The following is a 24,291-nucleotide window of genomic DNA, read 5'->3' on the forward strand; positions in this document are numbered from 1 at the left end:
GGCGGTTGTGGTAGAATCACAGACACTGTACTAAATAATTCTAACCCACTCACGCCCCTTCCTAATCTTTCAGTATAGTTTGCTGTTGCTTGTTTGAAGCCGAGTGCCAAATGTCCATGGAAAAGTACAATCTTCAGCTACCTAAATATTCTTATTTTCTCTTCACAATACTGAAGGCGAGCCCAGGGCCTCACCCAGGGCTAGGAAAGAGCTTGACTATGGAGCTTCAGCCCTGTTCCTTAAATATTTAAATTGAAAAAAAAAAATCAAGTTTCTAACATCCACATAGAAACCTTAGATTCCACTGGCGTCTACATTAACAAGACTTAATTGTCACAAAATTCAGCTCTAATTAGAAACCAACTTGAATAAACTATTCTGCACACTTTAGCTACGTTTATACCATTTCTTCTGATTAATGCCAAGAAAAACTTCAAAATATGGTAAGTAGAATTTTTTATTTTAAAGTGCCCCCTGGGACTTTTTATAGATTCAGTAGACCAAGCAGTTTAAGCTATGGCTTGTAGACAGAGAAAGTGTAGCATAGTAAAGCCTTGTATTCAACTCCCTGCACCCAAAGCAAAAAAAAATAAAAAATAAAAAATAAAATAAAATTTCAGGCTTATAATTGTAGTAACTAGGTCTTATTAAACATTTAAGACCCTTACAAAGATGACTAAATGCTATCATTCACTTAGAATTAATATTACTGTCCACTGTCAATTTTTCTTACGCGTGACGTATACTCAGAATTAACCAAATCGTGCCATCACAACTGCTATAAGATTTATTCCTAACACCAGACTTCAAAATTAAATGTGGAAAAGTCTCGCTTGTTCACCTGGGTTGGGTTGGAGAAACATCGTTCTGAAAAATCACTCAGAATCCAGAGCCCATGCGTAATGCCCAAGTAGAGGGTTATTTATTGGAGCAAGCATCCTGCTGAAGAAATGATGTCCGCCCTTCTCCCCTAAATACAGTTAACTCTCAATAGTCCCTCAGGAGGGGTGGAGCCCCATGAGCCCCGCCCCCTTCCTTGGTGGACATCTGTTGGGCTCAGTCTTGTGCAGCTGCACTGAGTTCCTGAGAGCAACTTCTGTCTCTCATCCTGAAGATGCTTTTTTGGTACACACCTTCCCATCCTCGGGCTCTTACAGTCTTTCTGATTTCTCTTCTACAACATCCCTTGAATCTTGGAAGTGACGCTACAGCAGTCCCATTTAGGGGAGGGCATTCTATCATCACTTACTCTCAGCCCTTTGCCCAGTTAGGAGTTTCTGAATTAACCTCTGTCGGCTGCAGGGAGAAAGTTCTGTGGCGAAGGCTAGATGCAGCACTAAGCCTCAGTGTCAAGCCAGAGCTGAGGCCATGAAATTCTTAATATTATTATCTTTTTAAAAAAATATTATTATCTTTTAAACAACGAAAAATTGTATGTTTTCGATTCACCATTGATAGGGCAAATTATGCAGCTTTCAAACGCCTTTGGACTGCTGGTTCTGCCAACCAGGAGTGAAACTTGACTATAGAGTCGGGTCGGGGAGGAGGGATTGGGGTTGGGGTTGGGGTATGCTGCTCCCTTGTCGCTCTCTCTAACTGGAGTGCGTGGCTGGATCTCTAACAGGAATCCTGTTGAACTGAATCTAGCTCTTCACCTATTACCATCTGGTCCACCTGTGGTAGGCTGTGCTTTTGTCCTCCTGGCCCCAAGTTCCCTGAGTAATGAATCATGAGACTCAAGATATTTTTACAAAAGTCTAGGCCAGTATAGCTAGGCTCTTCTCTGACTAGCTCATAACTTAAACTAGCCCATTTATGCTAATCCATGTTCCGCCATGTGGCTGGTTACCTCTGCTCGGGTACCATGTGTCTGTCCTCCGCATATCTTCCCAGGTGAGTCTAGTGTTGCTACAGGTGTGTCAAGACCTTCATTCAGTCACTGATGTCCCAAAGGAGTTCCTGCTCCTAGCTGACCCTACCTGGTATGTAGCCTGGTCCATGAGAGTTTTCTTTTTTCCAGCATGAACCATAGACAGATGGGTAGAACTTTTTAAAATATATACATAATTTTTATTATTTAAAACAAATTCTAAATTTAAATACATTTTGATCACATTCTTCCCCTCCCCCAAGTCCTTCCAGATCCCCTCCCCCTCCGTACTCACCCAGCTTTAAATTCTTTCTCAAAAGAAAACAAAAAACAAAAACCCAATACAAACAGCAAAAAACCCCAAAACCAAGATAACTAAAATAGAGCATTAAAAAGAAAGCCCAACCACCACCAAAAAGCCCCACCAAACTGAAAACAAACAAAAGCACACAAAAAACTGTGTAGTCCAATCATATGTTGGTCAGCTGAACATGACACCTGCCCCAGAGAGACTGATATACCCAGTGTCACTCTATTAGTGAAAACTATACTCCTTCTCTTGGTCGCCATAAATGGCAGCTTAGCTGTTAGCCTTTACTGGTGAGGCCAGGTTTTCATTCATTAATTCATCTTTTAAATATAGCAAAATAATACATAATAAGATAAAAACAAAAACTATCACATCGAAGTTGAACAAGACAAGCCCACAGAAGGAAAAGAGCCATCGAGAATCCACAAGGACAGGAGAATTACTTGTTTGAACACTCAGGAATCCCATTTTTTAAAAACCCACTAAACTGGAAGCCATAACATATACACATAGGGCACGGTGCAGCCCCGGGCCGGCCCTGTGCCTGCTGCTTCAGTCTCTGTGAGCTCATATGAGCTTTGGTCCTGTTGACGTAGAGGGCCTTGCTTCTTGGTGTCCTCCATCCCCTCTGGCTCTTACACTCTTTACGCCTCCTCTTCTGTGGGGTTCTTTGAGCCCTGAGGAGAGAGATTTGAGAGTCTCTCACTGTCTTCCTACTATCTGTCTCTCTATTTGTTCCCGTCTGCTGCAGGAGGAAGCTTCTCTGCTGATGGCTGAACAAGGCACTGACCTAAAAGTATAGCAGAATATCACTAGGAGTCATTTTATCAACTACATCGTCTTAGACAAGTATTATTTGGTTTTACACTAGGTCCCTGGGATACCTAGTTTTCAGGTTCCTGGTTGCCGAGGCAGTGTCAGGTGTGGGTTCCATCTTGTGGGGTGGGCCCTAAGTCAGATCAGCTATCGGTTACCCCCATCAGTTTGTGCCACTTTTGTTCTAATGTATCTTGAAGGCAAGACAGCATTATGGATAAAGGTTTAGTGGCTGTCTCCGTGTTTACATTTTTTTTTTTTTTTTGAGAGCATGCAGAGTGGGTTCCAGTACCAACGAGACTGGAACATAGGGATTAAGGTTCTGTGTCGACACCACCTTGATATCTCCATCTTCAATGAGTTGTGTAGGCGTTGTCTTGGCAATGGCGCTTCGCCTTCGGTTTGTGGAGAACAGTCTGTAGTCTTGGCGACAGCCTGGGTTGTTTGGGGATCCCTATGGGACCCACTTGGCCAACAGCTCAGTTAGCTGTAACCCAATCCCAGGACTGGAAGCTTCATTTGGTGACAAGAGATTGCCAGCTGGGACTCTGCCTCCTACATTATTTGGTAGTTTCCTTTAGATTGCAGTCATATATTTTAGAAAATTTCTGCTGTATTAAGTTTTCTAATTACACTCAAATGACCCTTAATTTTAGTTGTCTCTCCACTTATTCCTCCCACAATGCCCCTAAGCTTCCTCCCCACTTGACCCTCCCATTCCAAGCCCTCCCCATCTATCCATAGCTAGCTATCCTACGTCTCTTTCCTAGGGAGAGCTATCAGCACCTCCAGCCCCTTACTCTATACCTACCCTCTGTGGCTCTAGATTGTAGTTTGGTTATCATGTAATGACTTCACAGCTAACAGCCACATGTAAGTGAGTACATACCATGTTCATCTCTCTGGCTCTGGGATACCTCATTCAGGATGATATTATTATTATTATTATTATTATTATTATTATTATTATTATTATTATTATTATTATTATTATAGCTCCATCCATTTGCCTGCAAGTTTCATAATGTCTTTTTTTTTTTAACAGCTGACTAACACTTCGTTGTGTAAATGTACCACATTTTCTTTATCCATTCTTCAGTCAAGGGACATCTAGTTTGCTTCAATTTTGTGGCTATTATGCATAGGGCAGTAATGAACATGGTTGGGCGAGGGCGTCTGGGGTGGGATGAAACATTCGTTGGGTATATGCCCAAGAGTGGTATACCTGGATCCTGAAGTAAATCAATTCCCAGACTCCTGAAGAACCACCACACTGATTTCCATGGTGCAGGTATGCAGTTCCACCACAATGGACGAGGGGTTTCAGAATGTCTCATCCTTGCTAGAACGAACTGTTGTTTGTTTTACTAATTTTGGCTATTCTGAATGCTGTAAGATGAAATTTCAGAATAGTTTTGATTTGCATTACCCTGGTGGCTGAGGACTTTGAACATTTCTGTGAGGGTTTGCAACCATTTGAGGTTCTTTTGTGAATTCTGTTAAGAACTGTACCACATTTTTAATTGGGTTGATTTCTTGATGTCCCATTTTTTGAGTTCTTTATATATATTAAGGATATTATCCTTCTATGTGATGTATAGTTGGTTTAAAAAATCTTTTTATATACTATAGCCTGCCGCTTTGTCTGAATGATGGTGTCCTTTGCCGTGCACAAGCTTGTCAGCTTCATGAGCTCCCATGTATTGTTCTTAGCGTCTGTCTTAGTCACTGTTCTATTGCTGTGAAGAGACCAAGGCCATACTTACAAAAGAGAGCTTTTAACTGAGGGCTTGCTTACCGTGTCAGAGTTTAGTCTGCTATCATGATGGTGGGGACTCCGACGGCATGCAAGCTGTTGCTGGGCCCGCAGCTGAGAGCTGAATCCTAATCTGTAGGCAAAGAGAGATGAACAAAATACCCTCAGGCAGGTGTGGGCTTTTGAAACCTCAAAGCCTACCCCTTGTGACACTTCTTCCAACAGGGCCACGCCTCCTAATCCTTCTAATCCACAGATAGTGCCACTCCCTGATGCATAAGCATTTAAATATATTTGCCTGTGGGGCCATTCCTTTTTTTTAAAGATTTATTTATTACTTACACAGTATTCTGCCCACATGCCAGAAGAGGACACCATATCTCATCATAGATGGCCGTGGGCCACCATGTGGTTGCTGGGAATTTAACCCAGGAACTCTGGAAGAACAGACAGTGCTCTCAACCTCTGAGTCATCTCTCCAGCCCCTTGGAGGCCATTCTTATTCAAACCAGCACAATGCCTGTGCTATTACTGTCTGTTCTGAAAGTCTCTTCCTCTGCCAATGAGCTCAAGAGTATTCTCCACTTGGTTATTTATGAGATTCAGTGTATCTGGCCTTACGTATCTGGCCTTTGAGACATTATGGACCTGAGTTTAGTGCAGGGTGATAAGTGTGGATCTATTTACATTCTATCTGCAGCTATGGAGTTCAACCAGCACTATTTGATGAAGATGCTATCTTCACCCAGTGTATATATTTCTGCCTTATTTATAAAAAAAAAAAAAAAGTTTCCTATAGGTGTGTGTGCTGTATTTCTGCATCTTCCATTTTACTCCACTGATTAACGTTTCTATTTTTGTGGCAATACCATGCTGTAGTTTTTTTGTTTTGTTTTGTTTTTACTGTAGCTTTGTAGTACAATTTGAGATATTCAGAATTGTTTTAGCTATTCTTTCTCTCCCTCCCTCCCCCCGCCACCTCTGTCTCTCTGTCTCTGTGTCTGTCTCTGTGTCTGTCTGTCTGTCTGTCTGTCTGTCTGTCTGTCTGTCTGTCTCTCTCTCTCTCTCTCTCTCTCTCTCTCTCTCTCTCTCTCTCTGTGTGTGTGTGTGTGTGTGTGTGTGTGTGTGTGCGTGTGTGTGCACGTTTCCATATGAAGATTGTCCTTTCAAGTTCTTTGAAGCATGGTTGGGAATTGCATTGAATCTGTAGATTGCTTTTGGTAGGACGGCCATTTTCTACTGTGTCAGTCCTACTAATCCATGAGCACGAGAGATCTTTTCATCTTCTGATATCTTCTTCAACTTCTTTCTTCAGGGTCTTGAAGGTTTTATCATACAAGTCTTTCACTTGCTTTGTGAGAGTTACCCCCAAGATATTTTATCATCTGAGGCTATTGTAAAAGGTGTCCACTTCCCTGATTTCTTTCTCAGACTATTTGTCATGTGTGTATAGGAAGAACACTTATTTTGTGAGTTAGTTCTGTATCCAGCTACTCTGCTGGAAGTGTTTATCACCTGTGGGAGGTTCTTGGTGGAATTTTTCAGGTCACTTATGTATACTATTATCTACAAATAAAGATACTTTGACTTCTTTCCAATTTGTATCTTCTTCATCTTTTTCCTGTTGTCTTATTGCTCCAGCTCAGCACTTCAAGCGTTATGTTGAGTAGATATGGAGAGAGTGGACAACCTTACCTTGTTCCTGGTTTCAGTGGGATTGCTTCCAGTTTCTCTCCACTAAAGTGATACTGGCTATGGATGGGCTTGCTGTAAACTGCCTTTATTATGTTGAGGGGTTTCCCTTATATCCCTAAGCTCTCCAGGACTTTTACCGTGAAGGAGTTCTGGATTTTTTTTCAAAGGCCTTTTCTGCATCTAAAAGATGATGCTGTGGTTTGTGTCTGTTTACATGGTGTGTTGCATTTATTGATTTATGTATGTTAAACCATCCCTGTATTTGGGGGATGCAGCTTATTTGATTATAGTGGATGATCTTTTTGATATGTTCTTGGATTCAGTTTGCAAGTATTTTATGGAGCATTTTCCCATCTATGTTCATAAAGGAAATGGGTAATTTTTCCTTTGTTGGATCTCTTATATAGTACCTTGTAGAGAGCTGGATTTGTAAATATAAATTTGGTTTTACCGTGGAATATCTTATTGCTTCCACTTATGGTGAGTACAAGTTTTGCTGGGTTTAATAGTCTGGGCTGGCATCTGTGCTCTCTTAGAGTCTGCAGTACATCTGTCTGGGCCCTCCTGGCTTTTAGGATCTCTATTGAGAAGTCAGGTGTAATTCTAATAGATCTGCTTTGACATATTAGTTGTTTTTTCCCCTGCAGCCTTTTGGGGGTATTTTTGTTTTGTTTTGTTTCAAGACAGGGATTCTCTGTGTAGCCCTGGCTGTCTCGGAACTCATTCTGTAGAGCAGGCTGGCCATGAACTCATAGAGATTCACCTACCTCTGCCTCCCTAGTGCTGGGATTAAAGGTGTACACTACCATCACCTGGTCCATAATTCCACATTTTATCAAGGGATTTGGGTTCTATAAGTGCACTTTTACATTACTATAAAAAACTCAATGTTCAGTTTTATTGGGGTGTTTATTTCTGTTTTTGTTAGAAATATTAATATAATATTAGGCTTCCTGCAGCTTTTAATACTCTTTGCTTGTTCTGTATGTTTAGTTTTTTGATTACTATGTGCTGAGGGGACTTTCTTTTCTGCTTCAGTCTATTTGGAGTTCTGTATGCTTCTTATATTTTTATAGGCATCTTCTTCTATAGGTTAGGAAAATTTTCTTCTATCATTTTGTTGAAAATATTTTCTGTGTCTTTGACCTGTGTTTCTTTTCCTTCCTGTTGTAACCTGCATAAACTCTGTCGCCCCTCTGTGGAGACCTACTTCAGTTCCTGACATGACTGCAGCTCCTCTGTTAGCACCAGCTTTTAGCATATCAGGAGCCATTTTGACTCCAAGCCTCTATTTTGATTATAAGGTAAAATTAAGATCAAGTTCTCAGGCCCTACGTGCCTGGAACCAGGAAGGTTCAACTCTGCTGCTTAGAATAAAACAATAGGCGATAATCGCATGTTCTGCTTGGGTTAAAGATAAATGTATGTTCTATTAGAGTTAAGACTCTTGGACTCTGTTGGTGAAGCTTGCCGTGTTGCTGTGCCCTTCAGTTTGGGTTTTCTTTGTTAATTCTATTTCCTCTTTCAGGTCTTGAATGGTTTTATTCATTTCCTTCCACTGTTTTTTGTGTTTTCATAGATTTCTTTTTTTGTTTTGTTTTGTTTTGTTTTTGAGACAGGGTTTCTCTGTGTAGTCTTGGCTGTCCTGGACTCCCTTTGTAGACCAGGCTGCCATAGATTTCTTTAAGGGATTTAATCCTTAAAGAGGTCCTCTTTAAGGACCTCTATCATACGCATATGGGCTGTCTTTCTTTGTGCTTCAGCTGGTTTGGAGTAATTAGGGCCTGCTGTGGTAGGGTCGCTGGGGTCTAGTGGCGACATAGTGTCCTGGCTGCAATTGATTGTGTGTTTAGGCATCTGGGATGGGACCGATTGTAATTCTAGGTGCTGGTATCTGGTCCTGTCTTTGTTGGGTGGGTGGTTTTTGTCGTCGTCCCCCCCCCCCTTAGGAATGTGTGGCAACTGTGTATTGCCTGTAGTAAAATCTTGTGGGATCTTGACAGATGTGGGCATTGGGGCTTCCAGTAAGATGTATTCCTAGGTATTCGGAGGAGCTGACACTCTAAATACTCAGAAGGGCTGAGGGATAGGGGTGGGGTGGAGAGTCTTAGGAAAGCAGGGTGTTCTACTGGAATCTGCTTAGCTAGTCTCTTGGAAACGGGGCCACAGCGTGAGCAGGGCCCACAGCGAAAGGTCCTGCTACAGAGCTGAGGATTAAGACTTGGAGGACCGGAGTCAGAGGAGGAGCCCGTTAGCTTGTTTGCTTCTCTGGCCAGAGTGGCCCCTGCGCTCCCAAGGAGCGTGTGCTGGAACCTGAGAAAGCTTGGTGGGGGAAATTGTTATGATTCTCTGGCGATGGGTGCAGAAGAGAAAGGGAGGGAGGCTGCAGCCCGAGGATCAAACTGAGGGGTTCAATTTAGCGGAGTAGAGAGGGAGGTGACTGTTAGCCTATTTGTTTTAGTGCCCACTGTGGCTTATGGGTCCCCAGGGAGTGTGTGCGGGAGTTCACGGGTTGGGGGCGGGGCCGGGGGTGCAGGACTAGGATATGAATGAAGGAAGGGAAGTTAGGAGGGAAAGGTCTGTGGGATCCACCAGCGACAAGAAGGTGGTGGGAGGCTGCGGCAGGTGTTCTGAGGCAGAGCTGGGGACTGGACCTGGAGGAATGGAAGTAGAGCTGAGCACCTGGAGGTCGCCTAGCTGTCAGGGAGTCCCCGGTGGAGTTGGGGGGCTGCTTCCCTGATTGGAATTCTGGTGGAGCTTTTAAAAATAGACCAATCTACTGTGAAGTGAGCACTCGAAAGTGAATCTTTTCCATGAGCCTCATTGGAGCCGCCAGGCAGCATCGTTTCCCCCCCCCCCCCACAGGATTGCCAAGAGGCCACGTGACCGGCTTTGCATCTAGGAGCTTAGAAGGGGCATAACAGTCAAAGATTATCAATCACTTGGGTCATAGGACTCTTAAAGGCTGTTATAATATGCCTCTCTCCGCTAATACCCCTTTGCTAGGAAGGAAAGAACCCGAAAGTGATTCCTGGACCCGAGTTAAGTAAGACACGTGCCTCGAAGAAGCTCTCAGGAGGTGCAGTCTCCGTCCCTCTTCACCTGTTGTTCCTGACCACAGTCACCCAGTCTGGTCTCCGCAGAGCAGACCAGCTCTTCACCCCGCGAGGGTCTGGACGGGCGGAGCTGCGGAGGAGGGGCGGGCTAGAGCCCGGGACCCTGGCCTATTACAGTATGCAAGCTCCGGGTGTCCAGGGGGCGGGAGGCAAGAAGGGAGGGCGGCGCTCAGTGAAAGGCGCATTGATGCAGCTGGCTGCGGAGCTGGGCCAGACACTGACCAGGGCCAGGCTCCTGCCGACCCGCCCCCCCCCCACCTCCTGTTCACAGCCACCGCGCACCATGCACCCCCAAGGCCGCACCGCCTCCCTGCAGCTGCTACTCGGCCTCCTCTTCCTTGGGCTGCTGCTGCTGCTGCTGCAGTTACCCGCGCCGTCCAGCGCCTCTGAGAACGCCAAGGTGAAGCAAAAAGCGCTGATCCGGCAGAGAGAGGTGGTAGACCTGGTGAGTCTGAGAGAGTCGGTCCTGCCCCGAGTGCTGGAGGAGAGGACCCATGCACGCACGCACGCACGCACAGGGAGGGCATCAATACAGCTGTTGGTGGTGCTGACCGTAGGGGTGCGGGTAGGAGAGCGAGGGTGCTATGTATCTTGAGTGGCTCTGTGTCCTGCTTGACTGAGTCTATGTGTGGGGAAAGGATCTGGGACATGCCTGAAGAGGAGTCTCGAAGCCACAGGAAATTGCACCAAAGCGGTGTGAGTCAGGTGGGATGTTCTAAGTCGGTGCAGTCTCCCGGTAACTTCTGGTCTCAGGGAAAGGCACCTTTGTGAGAAATGGGCAACGTTGTGGCTGCACCTGGAGTAGACTGAGCCACTTGGTTGGTTTCAAAGGCAGGCCTGAAGGAAGACCCTAGGCCAGCTGGTCTCCTGGGCCTGGGCCAAGGCTGTGCTACGTGTCCTTTGTTGGGACTGGTGGCCACGTCTGCCTTTGAGGAGCGACTAACACCCCCACAAAGCACGTGTCCAGTTTCTTGTAACTTGAAGATGATGAGTCACTTTGGGTCCTCTTCCTCGGGAGTATGAACTACAATTTACTCCTTGGAGGACCGCAGCTCCGGCCACGAATGGTTCAGAAGCTGGAAGGGGAAATGAAAGGGCCCCAAGAGGACCCCATTCTGCCTGTTGTGTTTAACGCAGACGCGTAGTCTGGTCTTCACCCTGTGACTCCCAGCCAGGAACACTGTAGCCGAGCTAGAGGGAAAGACAGGGCTTTTCCAGGAAAGCAAATATCCCAAGCGCTTTCCGAGGGGCTACTCTGCGGGAAAGTCTGTTTACATAAAGCCCTTCCCTCTAAAAGTCAACAAACCTAGTGGAGAGCAGAGAGAGTTTTTCTGTCCCGTGCAAGAGCCAGCCGTTATGGGTCTGTAGTCCTTGGCACATCATAAACTCCAGACTTCAGTCCTTAAACCAGCCCATACGGTTGTCAGGCATTGTGATACAGAATTGACAGGGGGTGTTTATTTATTTTTATTTTTTAGATTTTGAATTTCTTAAGCTGAGCTAATAAACCAAGCTTCCTGACAGATCGTTCTAAACTGGATTCAAAAGCACGGGGGACGGGGGGGGGGGGGATCCCTGTTGTTTCATACAGCGGTGGTGGGTTTTTTGTTTGCTTGTTTGTTTGTTTTTGTTGCTGTTTTCTGCTTTGATATATAATTTTGCCGCACAGAAGCACACTGTGTTGGAGCTAAGATTCTATTTTAAGTACCTAAGTTGTTAAAAAAAAAAATTGCTCCACATGAATGTGGCTCATGTGCAGTTTGCATTTTATGAGTGTGCAGTTAAGATACGTAAACCAGTCCCTTTCCGTATAAGTTCCCCATAAAGCTAGTATTCTCCTCCTCTAAGGATTTTACAGTACCTGTGGTTTCCCACAGCTCTAACCCAACTTGGAAAAGCATACTGTGCAGCCAGGCTCAGGTGCATCCTGTAGATTGGATTTGATCTTGGTGACAGAAAGAGTCCACACAGTCATTAGGAAGGTTTCTACAGGCTCTATAAAGCAACTTCTTTGTATGGGCGCTTTCAAAGCAGTCCTTTCAGACTTCCACTAAGTTCTGCCCCCTGCTGGCCAGTAAAAGAAATGGCGAGCTGGGAGAGGGAAGTTGAGCCTCCATTCCAGGCTTTCACTGATGAGTCTAAATATCTATTGGGGCTACCAGACATGCTTATTTTATGTAGCATCTTGCCTGAGAGAAAATTTAAAATATCAGATAATACTAGAGAAATTTGTGTAAATAAGTGAAATGTTAAGGTAAAAAAATGTAATTGGAATGCCTTGTGTTTTGAAAGATCTAACTAATGGCACTCCTCTTTCCATGTAAACCAATTCAAGGGTAGGCACAGGAATTGACAGATGAAGCTAAAATATCAATCACCCTTGTAGGTCAATGGTAGAGCACTTGCCTAAAACCCATGCTGCACTATGCGTGTGTGTGTGTGTGTGTGTGTGTGTGTGTGTGTGAGAGAGAGAGAGAGAGAGAGAGAGAGAGAGAGAGAGGTGGTCTCATATATCCCAGGCTGGCCTCTGACTTGCTGTGTCGGGAGGATTCTGCACTCTGGACCCTCCTGCCTCTGTTTCCCCCAGAGCAGGGGTTACAGGCATGCGCTACCCAGCACTAACATTCAAGGAAGGATGTTTATTATTATCCCCATTTTATAAGTAAGGAACACGTATATTACTGAAATGCTGCACAAATGGCTTGGTATCACATATCTAAGAAGGGTGAGGCTAATATTTAAAGTAAAGATAAAATGGTTCTAGAATCCATGCATTTAAATTCTATACCCTGCACAAACAAATAATGATACAGAGAATCCTAGTACTTACAGATGGCTTGGTAAATTGTTACATACCTGTTGAGGACAGGTGGTCCCATGAAACTGGGCCACAGATTCCTCTTCAGGGAGACAGAGTGGGCTGGGTAAGTTCTGCCTAGTGCATCTTCCTTCGCCTAAAAATATCAGAAGCAGAGCATATGCATGTCCAACTTAGAGATACTGCAATACAAGATAATTATTGCCTACTAAGGTTTTATTTCATAGCAATTAATCTTAAAGAACTCATTCAAAGGGAAAAATCTATATGGATAAGTATTTTCATTATATTAATATTTATAACAAAAATAGAAATGCTCAAAAAAACCTGAGCGTTAAAAATTTTGTATAGAGGCCAGGTGGTGGTGGCGGCGCATGCCTTTAATTACAGCACTTGGGAGGCAGAGGCAGGCAGATCTTTGTGAGTTCAGGACCAGCCACATCTACAAAGTGAGCCAAGACTACACAGAGAAACCCTGTCTCCAAAAAAATTTGTATTGTAATGTAAAAGTGCATTTATGGGACTTTTGGTAAAATATGGGATTGTGAGCCAGGCAGTGTTGGCAAATGCCTTTAATCCCAACACTTGGGAGGCAGAGGCAGGCAGACCTCTGTGAGTTTCAGGCCAGCCTGGTCTACAGAGTGAGTTCCAAGACAGCCAGGATTATACAGAAAACCTTTGTGTCTAAAAACAAACAGCAGGTATGGTGGCGCACGCCTTTAATCCCAGCACTCGAGGCCAGCCTGGTCTACAAAGTGAGTCCAGGACAGCCAAGGCTACACAGAGAAACCCTGTCTCAAAAACCAAAAAACAAACAAACAAAAACAACAAAAAGGGGCATTGGGGAGATTATAAGAGACAAACATAGAATATCAGGGTCTGGAGAAATGTTCAGCAGTTAAGAGCACTGGCTGCTCTTCCAGAGGGCCTGGATTCAGTTCCCAGCACCACAGGGCAGCTCACAGCAGTCTGTAACTCTAGTTGTGAGGAATTTGATCACTTTTCTAGCCTGCACAGGCCCGGCCTGCTACCGTACTCATAAAATAATAATAACAAATTTTAAATTATAAAAATCAAACAATGTGTACCTTGCAATATAGCTAGTTAAAATTGTATATAATCGGAAGTAGAAAAGAAAAATGAAAACATTTTTCTGTTTGACTTGTATAAGTTTGTGCAATAAAAAAAATATGAAGAGGTGACGATGTTTTCTAAATAAGCTTAAAATGAGTTCTCCCTAGTACCCAATGGGAACATGGATAAGGCGGTTCAAAGAGGCTCTTGACAGATTCAAAATAAATGCAGTCGGTCATGGTGACGCACGCCTGTAACCCCAGCACCCTGGGAGGCAGAGGCAGGCAGATCTCTGGGGGTTCGAGGTCAGCCTGGTCTACAAAGTGAGTCCAGGACAGCTAGGGCTACACAGAGAAACCCTGTCTTGAAAAACTAACTAACTAACTAACTAAATAAATAAATAAATAAATGCCACTGAAATCATTGACTCTTACGTATTGTTTATGTGTTCATAAGGGTATTTCCTTATGTACTTATTTTGTACTGGGATCAAACCTTGAGCCCTGTGCGTGCTAGGCAAGAGCGCTGCCACTGAGGTACATCCCTGGTTTGCATCTTGAGTCACCACGCCTTTTTCCTCCCCCCCCCCCTTGGCACTGTAGTACAATGGAATGTGCCTGCAAGGACCAGCCGGGGTTCCTGGTCGCGACGGGAGCCCTGGGGCCAATGGCATTCCTGGTACACCTGGAATCCCAGGCCGGGACGGATTCAAAGGAGAAAAGGGGGAGTGCATAAGGGAAAGCTTTGAGGAGTCCTGGACCCCGAACTACAAGCAGTGTTCATGGAACTCATTGAATTACGGCATAGACCTTGGGAAAATTGCGGTAAGTAAAGTCCGATTTATGTTAAAGTTGAAGCAAAATGTGAGAGTTTTTTATAAGTCGGTGCAAATTTTATTTTATTTTATTTTATTTTTGTTAAAACCAAAGGACCCTAAATAAAGAGATTGAGAATAGGTGATGTGTGGCTTTTCACTTAAAATTAACGGAAAAATTTGATAACAGTTTTAAGGCAAATGCAAAAGGAAGGTATAGAGACAGTGACAGGCATTCTAATCCTATCATGAAATAAATTTAAATTACTGTAACACCTCCTGCTGTAGCTCCAGACCTAAACGTGGAAGATGGTTCTAAAAATTGCCATGTGGCTGCGATCCATGTTAGCCGAAGCCCATTTGTTCTTTATTCTCAAGCTCGGCTCAAAACTGCTTTTTAAGTGAAGGGAATTGAAATCGATTTAGAATAATCATTATGGTGATTCCGTAGCATTTGTGCAAGGAGAGGCACTCAAAATAGCATGTCCGGCCAGGCATTTTGATGGATGATCCAGTCACTGACTGAGTGATTTAGTGACAGTGCTTTGACCTTTGACCTTTGACCCACCGGGATATAGCTGAGTGGTGGAGTGGTGTACCCTGGATGGTTAAGGCCCTGCGCTGGATCAAGTGCAATTGGCAAGTCTTTGTTTGATGACCAACTCTGTTCCTTCCTCCCGAGATGTAATTTAGTGCTTCAAGATTCTGCTCATCGCCGGGAAAACAGTTCATTGTCATAAAATCTAAGGTTTTATGCATCCACGGTTTTTATATCAACCTTTTCTGCTCTATTTTAAAAGTTCAAGAATGTCTTGATTTTGTATGACAGGCTTTTCATCTAAGTACCACAGTTTTGGTGACAGAGATCTTTCTCCTTCTTATGTGAGATATATATATATATATATATATATATATATATATATATATATATTAAAGATGTATTTATTTATTATGTATACAATGTTCTCCTGCCTGTAACAATTGCAGGCCAGAAAGGGGCACTAGATCTCATTATAAATGGTTGTGAGCCACCATGTGGTTGCTGGGAATTGAACTCAGGACCTCTGGAAGATCAGCAAGTGCTCTTAACCTCTGAGCCATCTCTCTAGCCACTATATTTGTTTTGTTGTTTTTAATAGAAATTATTTTATTTGAATGTTGCCTGTTATTTAAACATCTGACACTTCGTGTTCTTGTTTTAAAACTCCACTAAGGGGGCTGGAGAGGTGGCTCAGAGGTTAAGAGCACTGGCTGCTCTTCCAAAGGTCATGAGTTCAATTCCCAGAAGCCACATGGTGGTGCACAACCATCTGTAATGAGACCTGGTGCCCTCTTCTGGCCTTCAGGTATAAATGCAGACAGAAAAAACACTGTATACATAATTAATAAACAAAAATTAAAAATAAATAAATAAATAAAACTCCACTAAGCCCATTTAGCTGCCTTCCTCTCAGGCACCATCAGTCACCCTAGCTAGGTGCCAGTTCCACAGTGTCATAGCCAACATTCGCTAGCTAGGGGCGAGGCTGCATGAGCTCCGCCCTATGCATGCTGGGAGTTTTGGTTAGACTGATTTTGTACACGCCTTGCACATGTAACCTGGTCTGAGTTCATGTGTGCCATGGTCCTGTCATGTCTGGCAAACTCTGTTTCACTGAAGATGTCTGCTGCCTCTTATTCTCTGAACATTGACCAGATGTGGGCCTCTGTGTTAATTTCCATCTACTGCAAAGGGGAGATTCTCTGATGAGGTTGAAGAGATGTACTAATTTATGAGTAGATTAAAAAAAAAAAAACCCTTAGGACTCAGTTTATTACTGTGTCCTTTTAGCAGAATAATAATATTAGTTTCTCCCCTAGGGCCTTATGAGCTAGCTAGCCAGATATGGATTTGGGGTCCAGTTAAGTAAAGAAGGCATGAGCTCCATCGTGTAGAGCTGGATTTTAACTCATCATTAAGTAGTTGGTAACCCCCCCTAACATGTGTGCCATTACCGCAGCAGTGGACCCACTGTTACCATAGGTCATGACTTTTCTCCCCCGCAGCATGCATCGAGCCCTCCAGCACTCTGAAAGCCAGCCAGGAGGGATGAATCTTCCATGCCACTGACAGCTTTAGCTATCCATGTCCTATGACTTAAGTATGTAGTCCCATCAGTGATAGGGAATATTATTCAGCTGTAAAGAAAAATGAAAATGTGAAATTCACAGGTAAATGGGTGGGGGCTGAAAGCAATCATTCTGACTGAGGACCCCCAGAGCCGGACAGACACACGCTGCATGCTCTTTCTCCTGTACGGATGCTACCTTTGAATCTTCAGATGAGCACGTTTAAATTTATAACTTCAGAGAGGTCATAAAGCTAGTAAGGGGCCATGGGGCTCAAGGGGAGCGGGTAGGACTGCAGGTGGAATGGAGGAGGAAATGGGAATTATGGAAGGGGAAGGGTGCCCCTGCTGGCCTGCAGTTGTTACGTACAGGAGAACATTGTATAAATAATAAATAAATAAATCTCCTGCTCCTGGGAGAGGAGGAGAGGGGAGGGGGCCTAAGGAAGAACAAACAGTAAAGACATTTGGAAAAGGCCACATGGAAACCTACTGTAGACGCCTCCTAAGACGTACATGTACGCATGCGCAAAAGGAGCTTAAGCGGTGTTTCCCAACACACCACAGACTAAGTTAAACAAGCAAAACAAAACAAAAAGCAGATATGGGGTACTTTCTGAGTTATTGCTCCGTGGCGCCCGGTAGACCTCCCCCAAATCTCAGACCGTTGCCACTGCTCTGGGTGGGCCTCCAAAACTTGGTGGTCGAAGTAGCTATTTAACTAAAACGAAAAACGTTCAGCTGTCTTTCTGCTGTGGCAGGAATGCACGTTTACAAAGATGCGCTCCAACAGTGCTCTGCGAGTTCTGTTCAGCGGCTCACTCCGGCTAAAATGCAGAAATGCGTGCTGCCAGCGCTGGTATTTTACATTTAATGGAGCCGAGTGTTCAGGTCCTCTTCCCATTGAAGCCATCATCTATCTGGACCAAGGAAGCCCTGAATTAAACTCAACTATTAATATCCACCGTACTTCCTCCGGTATGTACAACAGTGGCCTTGCAGAACGTGCCTGGTTGATGTCCACTGTCACGTTGGGTAGCGAAAGAGCCTGTTGGAACGAGACTTCCAGCAGGTTCATAAGATGTGACTCTCCACCCTGGGCGGCAGTTCACAACTGTTTACAGATCTTTTTTTCAAAGGGTGCAAATGATGGGGTGCCATCTCTGACCAAGTGACTCAGAATCTCTGACGTAAGTTTCCAGAACCTACATCTTCAAAACAAAACAAATAACAACAAAGACCCTGGAGGTGATGACGCGCCCCAAACTGAAAGAGTCAATGATGGGTTAGAAATGGCGAAACAGCCAAGTAATTCTGTGGAGCAGTGCCTTTGGTCCGAGCCTTGCCTACACAATGGGCTCATCTAGGAAACCTCGGGGGCGGGGGGGGGTGGCAAAAACAACAAAAACAAAAATCCAAATCAATCAAACAAACAAACAAACCTGCCCTGGGTGCCGCACCTCCAGAATAACTGAGTCCGTGGGGATTTGATTGTGAAAGGTCACCATCTAAGCGTTTGCCTTGCTGAGAGGCTGACGCTAGGCCCACGCTTGTCCGGAGTCCGTTGGCTTCACGGTTTAGTGGACAGGTTTCTACGGCATAAGGTGTCAAGACCTTGGGGCAACTTGAGTATTGCTGGCACTGCATTGTCAGCTAGCGTGGTACGGACGCCCAGACAACTTAGAGAGACTGTGGGCTCACTTCTTACCTCTCCCAACTGTAGAAGAGGTCTGAACTCGTGGCAGGTCCCCATATTCTGACATGAATTGACTTACAGATGCCATAGTCAGGGGGTGCCTCAGCTAGACTGCATCAACGTCAGTTAAGGTGGAAACCTGACAGGCGCCTGAGCGCATTAATCTCAACCAAGTAGGAAAGCTAAACAGCTTGCCAACTCATTTCGTTTCTCGTTCCGCTCACCAAAGGCAACGCGCCTGTCTGCTTGTCTGCCTGTCTGCCTGTCTGCCTGTCTTAGTGACCAACTGTGAAATCTTCTTTAGATGCAAGTGAAGAACTTCCGTAAAGTGGAGTGCAAGATTTGTGTGTGCCCAGAGGACACGCGAAGGACACAGCATTAAAACAAAACAGAACAAACAAGAGGGCCTTTTAAAAATTATAATAATTCTATAAAAGGGTCAGTGAGACGGTTCAGCAGGCAGAAGGCGCTTACCCCGAGCCTGATGACCTGTGTTTGGTCCCCGGGACCCACTGATGGAAGGACGGGACCAACCCGTGTAATAAGCCGTCCTCTAATCTTCACATGTGCACTGTGGCATGTGTGTATCCACACCTACATACACACATTAGATAGATAGATAGATAGATAGATAGATAGATAGATAGATAAATGATAAATAGATGATAGATAGAAAGATAGAGAGAGAGAGAGAGAGAGAGAGATAGTAGATGCATGCATTCATATGTAGATTTAATTTTTTTGTAAAACAAAGAATTTGTAAAATAGATTCACACCTTGAGGGGCTGGTATAAGACTAAGCTAGAACTTCTTATACTCACATAAAAGTCCTATCCTGGATTTAAATAACATCAGCTTTAGGGATGAATGCTGAACAGGACTTTCTTTAAAAAGACTTGCCCATCTTGATTCAGAGTCTGGTTCAGGTCTCTTCCAGAGTTGGGAAGTCTTGACAGTTGGAAGTGTAGGCTTCCTGTGCGCTTGGGTAAATCGTTCTTTAGTTGTAAGTAACCAACACACTCTGCTTTGAGAACACTGCCTGTTGAGGTGACAGCATAGAGCTTATGTACATGCCTTCAAAAACATCCATGTGCCAGCTAAGGAAAAGAGAACTTTATTATAAAATCCCCATCAGGTGCTAGATTTTTAATTAGCTTTACATTAAGCAGAATTGTAGCCTGATTTTCTACAGGAAATGCAGAGTGAATGATTTTGCTGGTGTTCTAAAGAGCTGCGTCTGGCTGTGTTTTACAGTGGAAGGGCTCTGCGAAGGGATCGGCGCTGGGCTGGTAGACGTGGCCATCTGGGTCGGCACTTGTTCAGATTACCCCAAAGGAGACGCTTCGACTGGGTGGAACTCAGTGTCTCGCATCATCATCGAAGAACTACCAAAGTGAAGCCTCTCAGGCTTTCATTCCCTACCTCGTTTATTTTTGGAATCAAGCCTTTGAATGGTTCATTTTTAATGACATTTAAGAAATCACATTATGTACTCAGCTGAATGAAAAAGCAAAGTTAAATATGTTGACAGACCCAAGTGTGATTTCACACTTTAAAATCCAGCCTTATCCATTTTGTTTCAACCAAAGATGGTTTCAGGATTTTTTTTTTTTTTTCATTCATTACTTTTCTCATGATTCTTATCTTTGAACCTATATATTGGAATGTTGTTACAGTCTTAGTATCTGTCAACATTTTAATACATATAAAAGATATGTCTTTGTAAGAGTGGTATAGAATTATTTTATATCTGTTAAATAAAATGCTCCAAACAATCTTAGTATGCTTGTTGGTTTGTGTAGCCCTGGCTTTCCCAAAATTCACATTGTAGACCAGGCTAGCCTCAAAGTCAGAGATCTACCTGTCTATACCTCCCAAGGGCTGGGACTGAAGGTATGTGCCACCATGCCTGGCAATTTTAGTGTTTCGTTTGTTTCATTTGGTTTTTATTGTTTCTTAAATTAAAAAAAATTTTTTTTTTAAATTTACTCACTTTACACCCCTTTTGTAGCCCCTCCCTCCTCCTCTCTTGGTCCCACCCTCCCTCCCTTATCCCTACTCCCCACCTCCCCTAGTCCTCAGAAAGGGGAGCCCTCCTCCCCTGTCATCCGACCCCAGCCTATCAAGTCTCATCTAGACTGCCTGGATCTTCTTCCCTGTGGCCTGGCAAGGCTGCCCCACCAATGGGAAGTGACCAACAAGTGGGTACCAGAGTCCATGTCAAAGGTGTCCCCTACTCCCCATATTATGGGACCCACAAGAAGACTGTGCTGCCTTCTACTACATCTGAGCAGAGGGTCTAGGTCCTCACCATGCATGGTCCTTGGTTGGTGCATCAGTCTCTGCAGCACCCACCCCTCCAGATTTGTTGGCTCCATTGGTTGGTCTCCTTGTGGAGCGTCTGACCCTTCCAAGTCCTTTTATCCCTCAACCTTTCCATAAGACTCCCTGAGCTCCACCTCAAAGTTCAGCTGTGAGTCTCAGCATCTGCTTCAATCCCCCGCTGGGTGGAGTCTTTCAGAGGACCTCTATGATAGGCTCCCTTCCTGTTCCTTCTCTTCAACTGCTTCCAGTGTCTGTTCTATTTGCCCTTCTGAATGAGAATTAAGCATCCTCCCTAAAGTCCTCCTTGTTACTTAGCTTCTTAGGTCTGTGTATTGTAGTGTAGTTATCCTATATTATGTGGCTAAAATCCACTTACAAGTGAGTACATACTTTGCATATCTTCCTGGGTCTGGGTTACCTCACTCAGGGTGATATTTTCTAGTTCTATCTATTTGCCTGCAAATTTCAAGATTTCCTTGTTTTTAGTAGCTGAGTAGTAGTCCGCTGTGTAAATGTACCACAGTTTCTTTATCAAGTCTTCAGTTGAGAGACATCTAGGTTGCTTCCAGATCCTGGCTATTACAAATAAGACAGCTATGAACAAAGTTGAGCAAATGTCCTTGTGTGGTGGAGCATCTTTCGGGTACATGCCCAGGAGTGGTATAGATGAGTCTTGAGGTAAAGCTATTCCCAATTTTCTGATAAAGTGCCAGATTGATTTCCAAAGTGTGTGTACAAGTTTGCACTCCCACCAGCAATGGAGGAGTGTTCCCTTTTCTCCATATCCTCACCAGCATGTGCTGTCACTTGAATTTTGGATCTTAGCCATTCTGATAGGTGTTAAGACAGAGTCTCAGAGTTGTTTGATTTGCATTTCCCTGATGACTAAGGACGTTCAGCACTTCTTTAAGTTTTTCTTAGCCATTTGATATTCCTCCGTTGAGAGTTCAATGTTTAGCTCTGTACCTCATTTTTAAATTGGATTATTTGATTTGTTGGTGTTTAATTTCTTGAGTTCTTTATATACTTTGGATATTAGCCCTCTTTTGGATGTAGGGTTGGTAAAGATCCTTCCACAGTCTGTATGCTGTCATTTTCTTCTGTTGACAGTGTCCTTTGCCTTACAGAAGCTTTTCGGTTACATGGGTTCCATTTATTAATTGTTTATTTTAGAGCCTGAGCTATTGGTGTTCTATTCAGGAAGTTGTCTCCTATGCCAATGAGTTCAAGGCTCTTCCCCGCTTTTCATTCTAACAGATTTAGTGTGTCTGGTTTTATGTTGAGTTCTTAAATACATTTGGACTTTAGTTTTGTGCAGGGTGAAAAATATGGACTTATTTGAATTTTTCTACACATAGACGTCCAATTAGACCAGCACCATTTGTTGAAGATACTGTCTTTTTTCCATTGTATGGTTTTGACTTCTTTGTCACAGGTCAAGTGTCTGTGGATGTGTGTGTTTATTTCTGAGTCTTTAATTAGATTCAATTGATCCACCAGTCTGTTTCTATGCCAGTACCATTCAATTTTTATTACTCTTGCCCTTGAGTACAGCCTGAGATCAGGGATGGAGATTCGCCCAGGAGATCTTTTATTGTACAAGATTGTCTCAGGGTTTTTTGTTTTTCCATATGAAGTTGTGAATTGTTCTCCCAAGGTCTGTAAAGAATTGTGTTGGCATTTTGATGGGAATTACACTGAATCTGTAGATTTCTTTTAGTAAGATGGTATTTTTACTATGTTAATCCTAACGGTCCGTGAGTGTGGGAGATCTTTCTATCTTCTTTCTATCTTCTTCAATTTCTTTCTTCAGAGACTTTAAGTTTTATTTTGTTTTATTTCTGTACAAGTCTTTCACTTGCTTGATTAGAGTTACACCAAGATACTTTATGGGTTTTGTGGCTATTATGAAGGGTATTGTTTCCCTAATTTCTTTCTCAGCCTGTTTGTTTTTGGTACACAGGAGGCCTACTTATTTTTTTAAGATTTATTTCTATTTATTTATTTATTTTTCTTTTTGTTTTTTCAAGACAGGGTTTCTCTGTGTAGCCTTGGCTGTCCTAGACTTGCTTTGTAGACCAGGCTGGCCTCAAACTCATACCAATCTGCCTGCCTCTGCCTCCCTCGTGCGCCAGCACGCCCAGCCTGATTTTTTTTTTAAGTTGATTTTGTACCCAGCCACTTTGTTGAAGGTGTTTATCAGATGTAGGAGTTTCTTGGTAGAATTTTTGGGGTCACTTATATATACTATCATATCCTCCAGGCAATAGTGGTAATTTGACTTCTTCTTTTCCAATTTGTAACCCTTGATCTCCTTTAGTTGTCTTATTGCTCTAGCTATGACTTCGAGTTCTATAGTGAAGAGATACAGAGAGAGTGGACAGCCTTGTCTTGTCCCTGATTTCAGTGGAATTGATTTAAGTTTCTCTCCATTTAGTTTGATGTTGACTATAGGCTTGCTGTATATTGCCTTTATTATGTTTAGGTATGTGCCTTGTATCCCCAATCTCTTCAAGACTTTTAACATGAATAGGTGTTGGATTTTGTCAATTCCCTTTTCAGCATCTAAAGAGATGATCATGTAGTTTTTTCTTTCAGTTTGTTTATATAAATGGACTTCTCAGGAGCCCAGAGACCCTCCTCTTGCCAAGGCGAAGTCCTGGGTCGGCTGCCCTGCTACTGGATTTCTTGCCCCAATGCTAATGAAGTCCAGCTGCCCAGACACTGTGCTCAGACACTGTTTTCCCACACTGCTCAGACACTGTGCTCCCACACTGCTCAGACACTGTGCTCACTGAGTTAGGAAGCCTGAGGTTGGACCTGGCGCCCCCATACTTGAAGGTATCCGCTCCACAGGAGGGTCCATGGTAGTGAGTGTAGGTGTCTCAGTTGGAGCTGAGCAGCCCTAGTACCACAGAGAGTGGGAGCAGGCATGTGGCCTGAGGCTGAGGCCAAGTCAGCAGGAGCCTGAGAGATTTTCTTGGGTTTAGCCAGGTGACCTGAGGTTGGACCCGTGAGTTTTCCTCAAGTCTCACCTGGCAAACATAGATGTTGGGTTTTTGGGTTCCACAGCACGTCCGGTTGGTCCCTCTGCTCTCACTGCTGTCCTGCTGTTCAGATACCGTGCAGACTCAGTGTCACCATATTGATCTCTCCAACTTTAGTATTTTTAAGCTGAAGACTTTGCCACTGAAGATTAAATTTCCAGTACTTGACATATGAGAAGTTAAACATAAATCTAAAATTTAAGTATTCATTTAGCAATTTATGAAATCTTAGCATATGCATAACATGGTTATGTATCTTGAGGGATATGAAGCTAAGGGTGGTTATATGTCAGGAATATAACAGTATTTTAGGAGTTTTTAATTTTAATGTATCAAAAAGTAAAAACATAATACTCTGGCCTCAAACTGCTTATCATTTTTTAGAAAGGATAAGCTATACACAAAAATTACATAGTTGAAGAATGTAGATGTAATTGCTTTGAATTGAGGTGATCAGAAAGCACTCACCGAGCCAGGGTCAGTGTGAGAGAGATGAAACTCTAAGCTTGAATTGGGAGTGTCAGCAAGAACTCATGTTGTATTTACTACGCAGGCTAGGAACAATGGCCATCTCAGTGATCCTCAGACTGTGATCGCTACAATAGCAAGATCCTGGGAGGAATAAGTGATTTTATCTCTTGGGCAGGAAATGTACACCTTCCCTTGGGAAACTGTGAAAGAGATATCAGAGGATCCAAGGGGGGCAGCTCGAATCATTTCCTACCGGCAAAGTTGATGTATCAATAAAGACAACAGCTGCAGTCATTTGAAACATACCAACCAACATGGTTTAGCAAGATGATACTCATGAATTCATGGTCTGCTAAAATAGAAATCCATTGTTGA

At 43.6% G+C, this 24,291-nt stretch overlaps 1 protein-coding gene across 1 annotated transcript; it reads left to right on the plus strand.

The window, feature by feature from the left end:
• Window positions 1–9,841: 9,841 nt before the first annotated feature.
• Cthrc1 (collagen triple helix repeat containing 1) lies at window positions 9,842–19,770 on the plus strand. Its single transcript, XM_051160536.1, has 4 exons — window positions 9,842–10,008; window positions 14,058–14,279; window positions 17,139–17,355; window positions 19,328–19,770. Exons 1-4 carry the CDS (start codon window positions 9,847–9,849, stop codon window positions 19,468–19,470), a joined length of 744 nt encoding a protein of 247 aa, XP_051016493.1. The 5' UTR covers window positions 9,842–9,846; the 3' UTR covers window positions 19,471–19,770.
• Window positions 19,771–24,291: the final 4,521 nt, after the last annotated feature.

Source organism: Acomys russatus, chromosome 17, assembly GCF_903995435.1.
Source record: "Acomys russatus chromosome 17, mAcoRus1.1, whole genome shotgun sequence".
In the NCBI taxonomy this organism is placed as follows: Eukaryota; Metazoa; Chordata; class Mammalia; order Rodentia; family Muridae; genus Acomys; species Acomys russatus.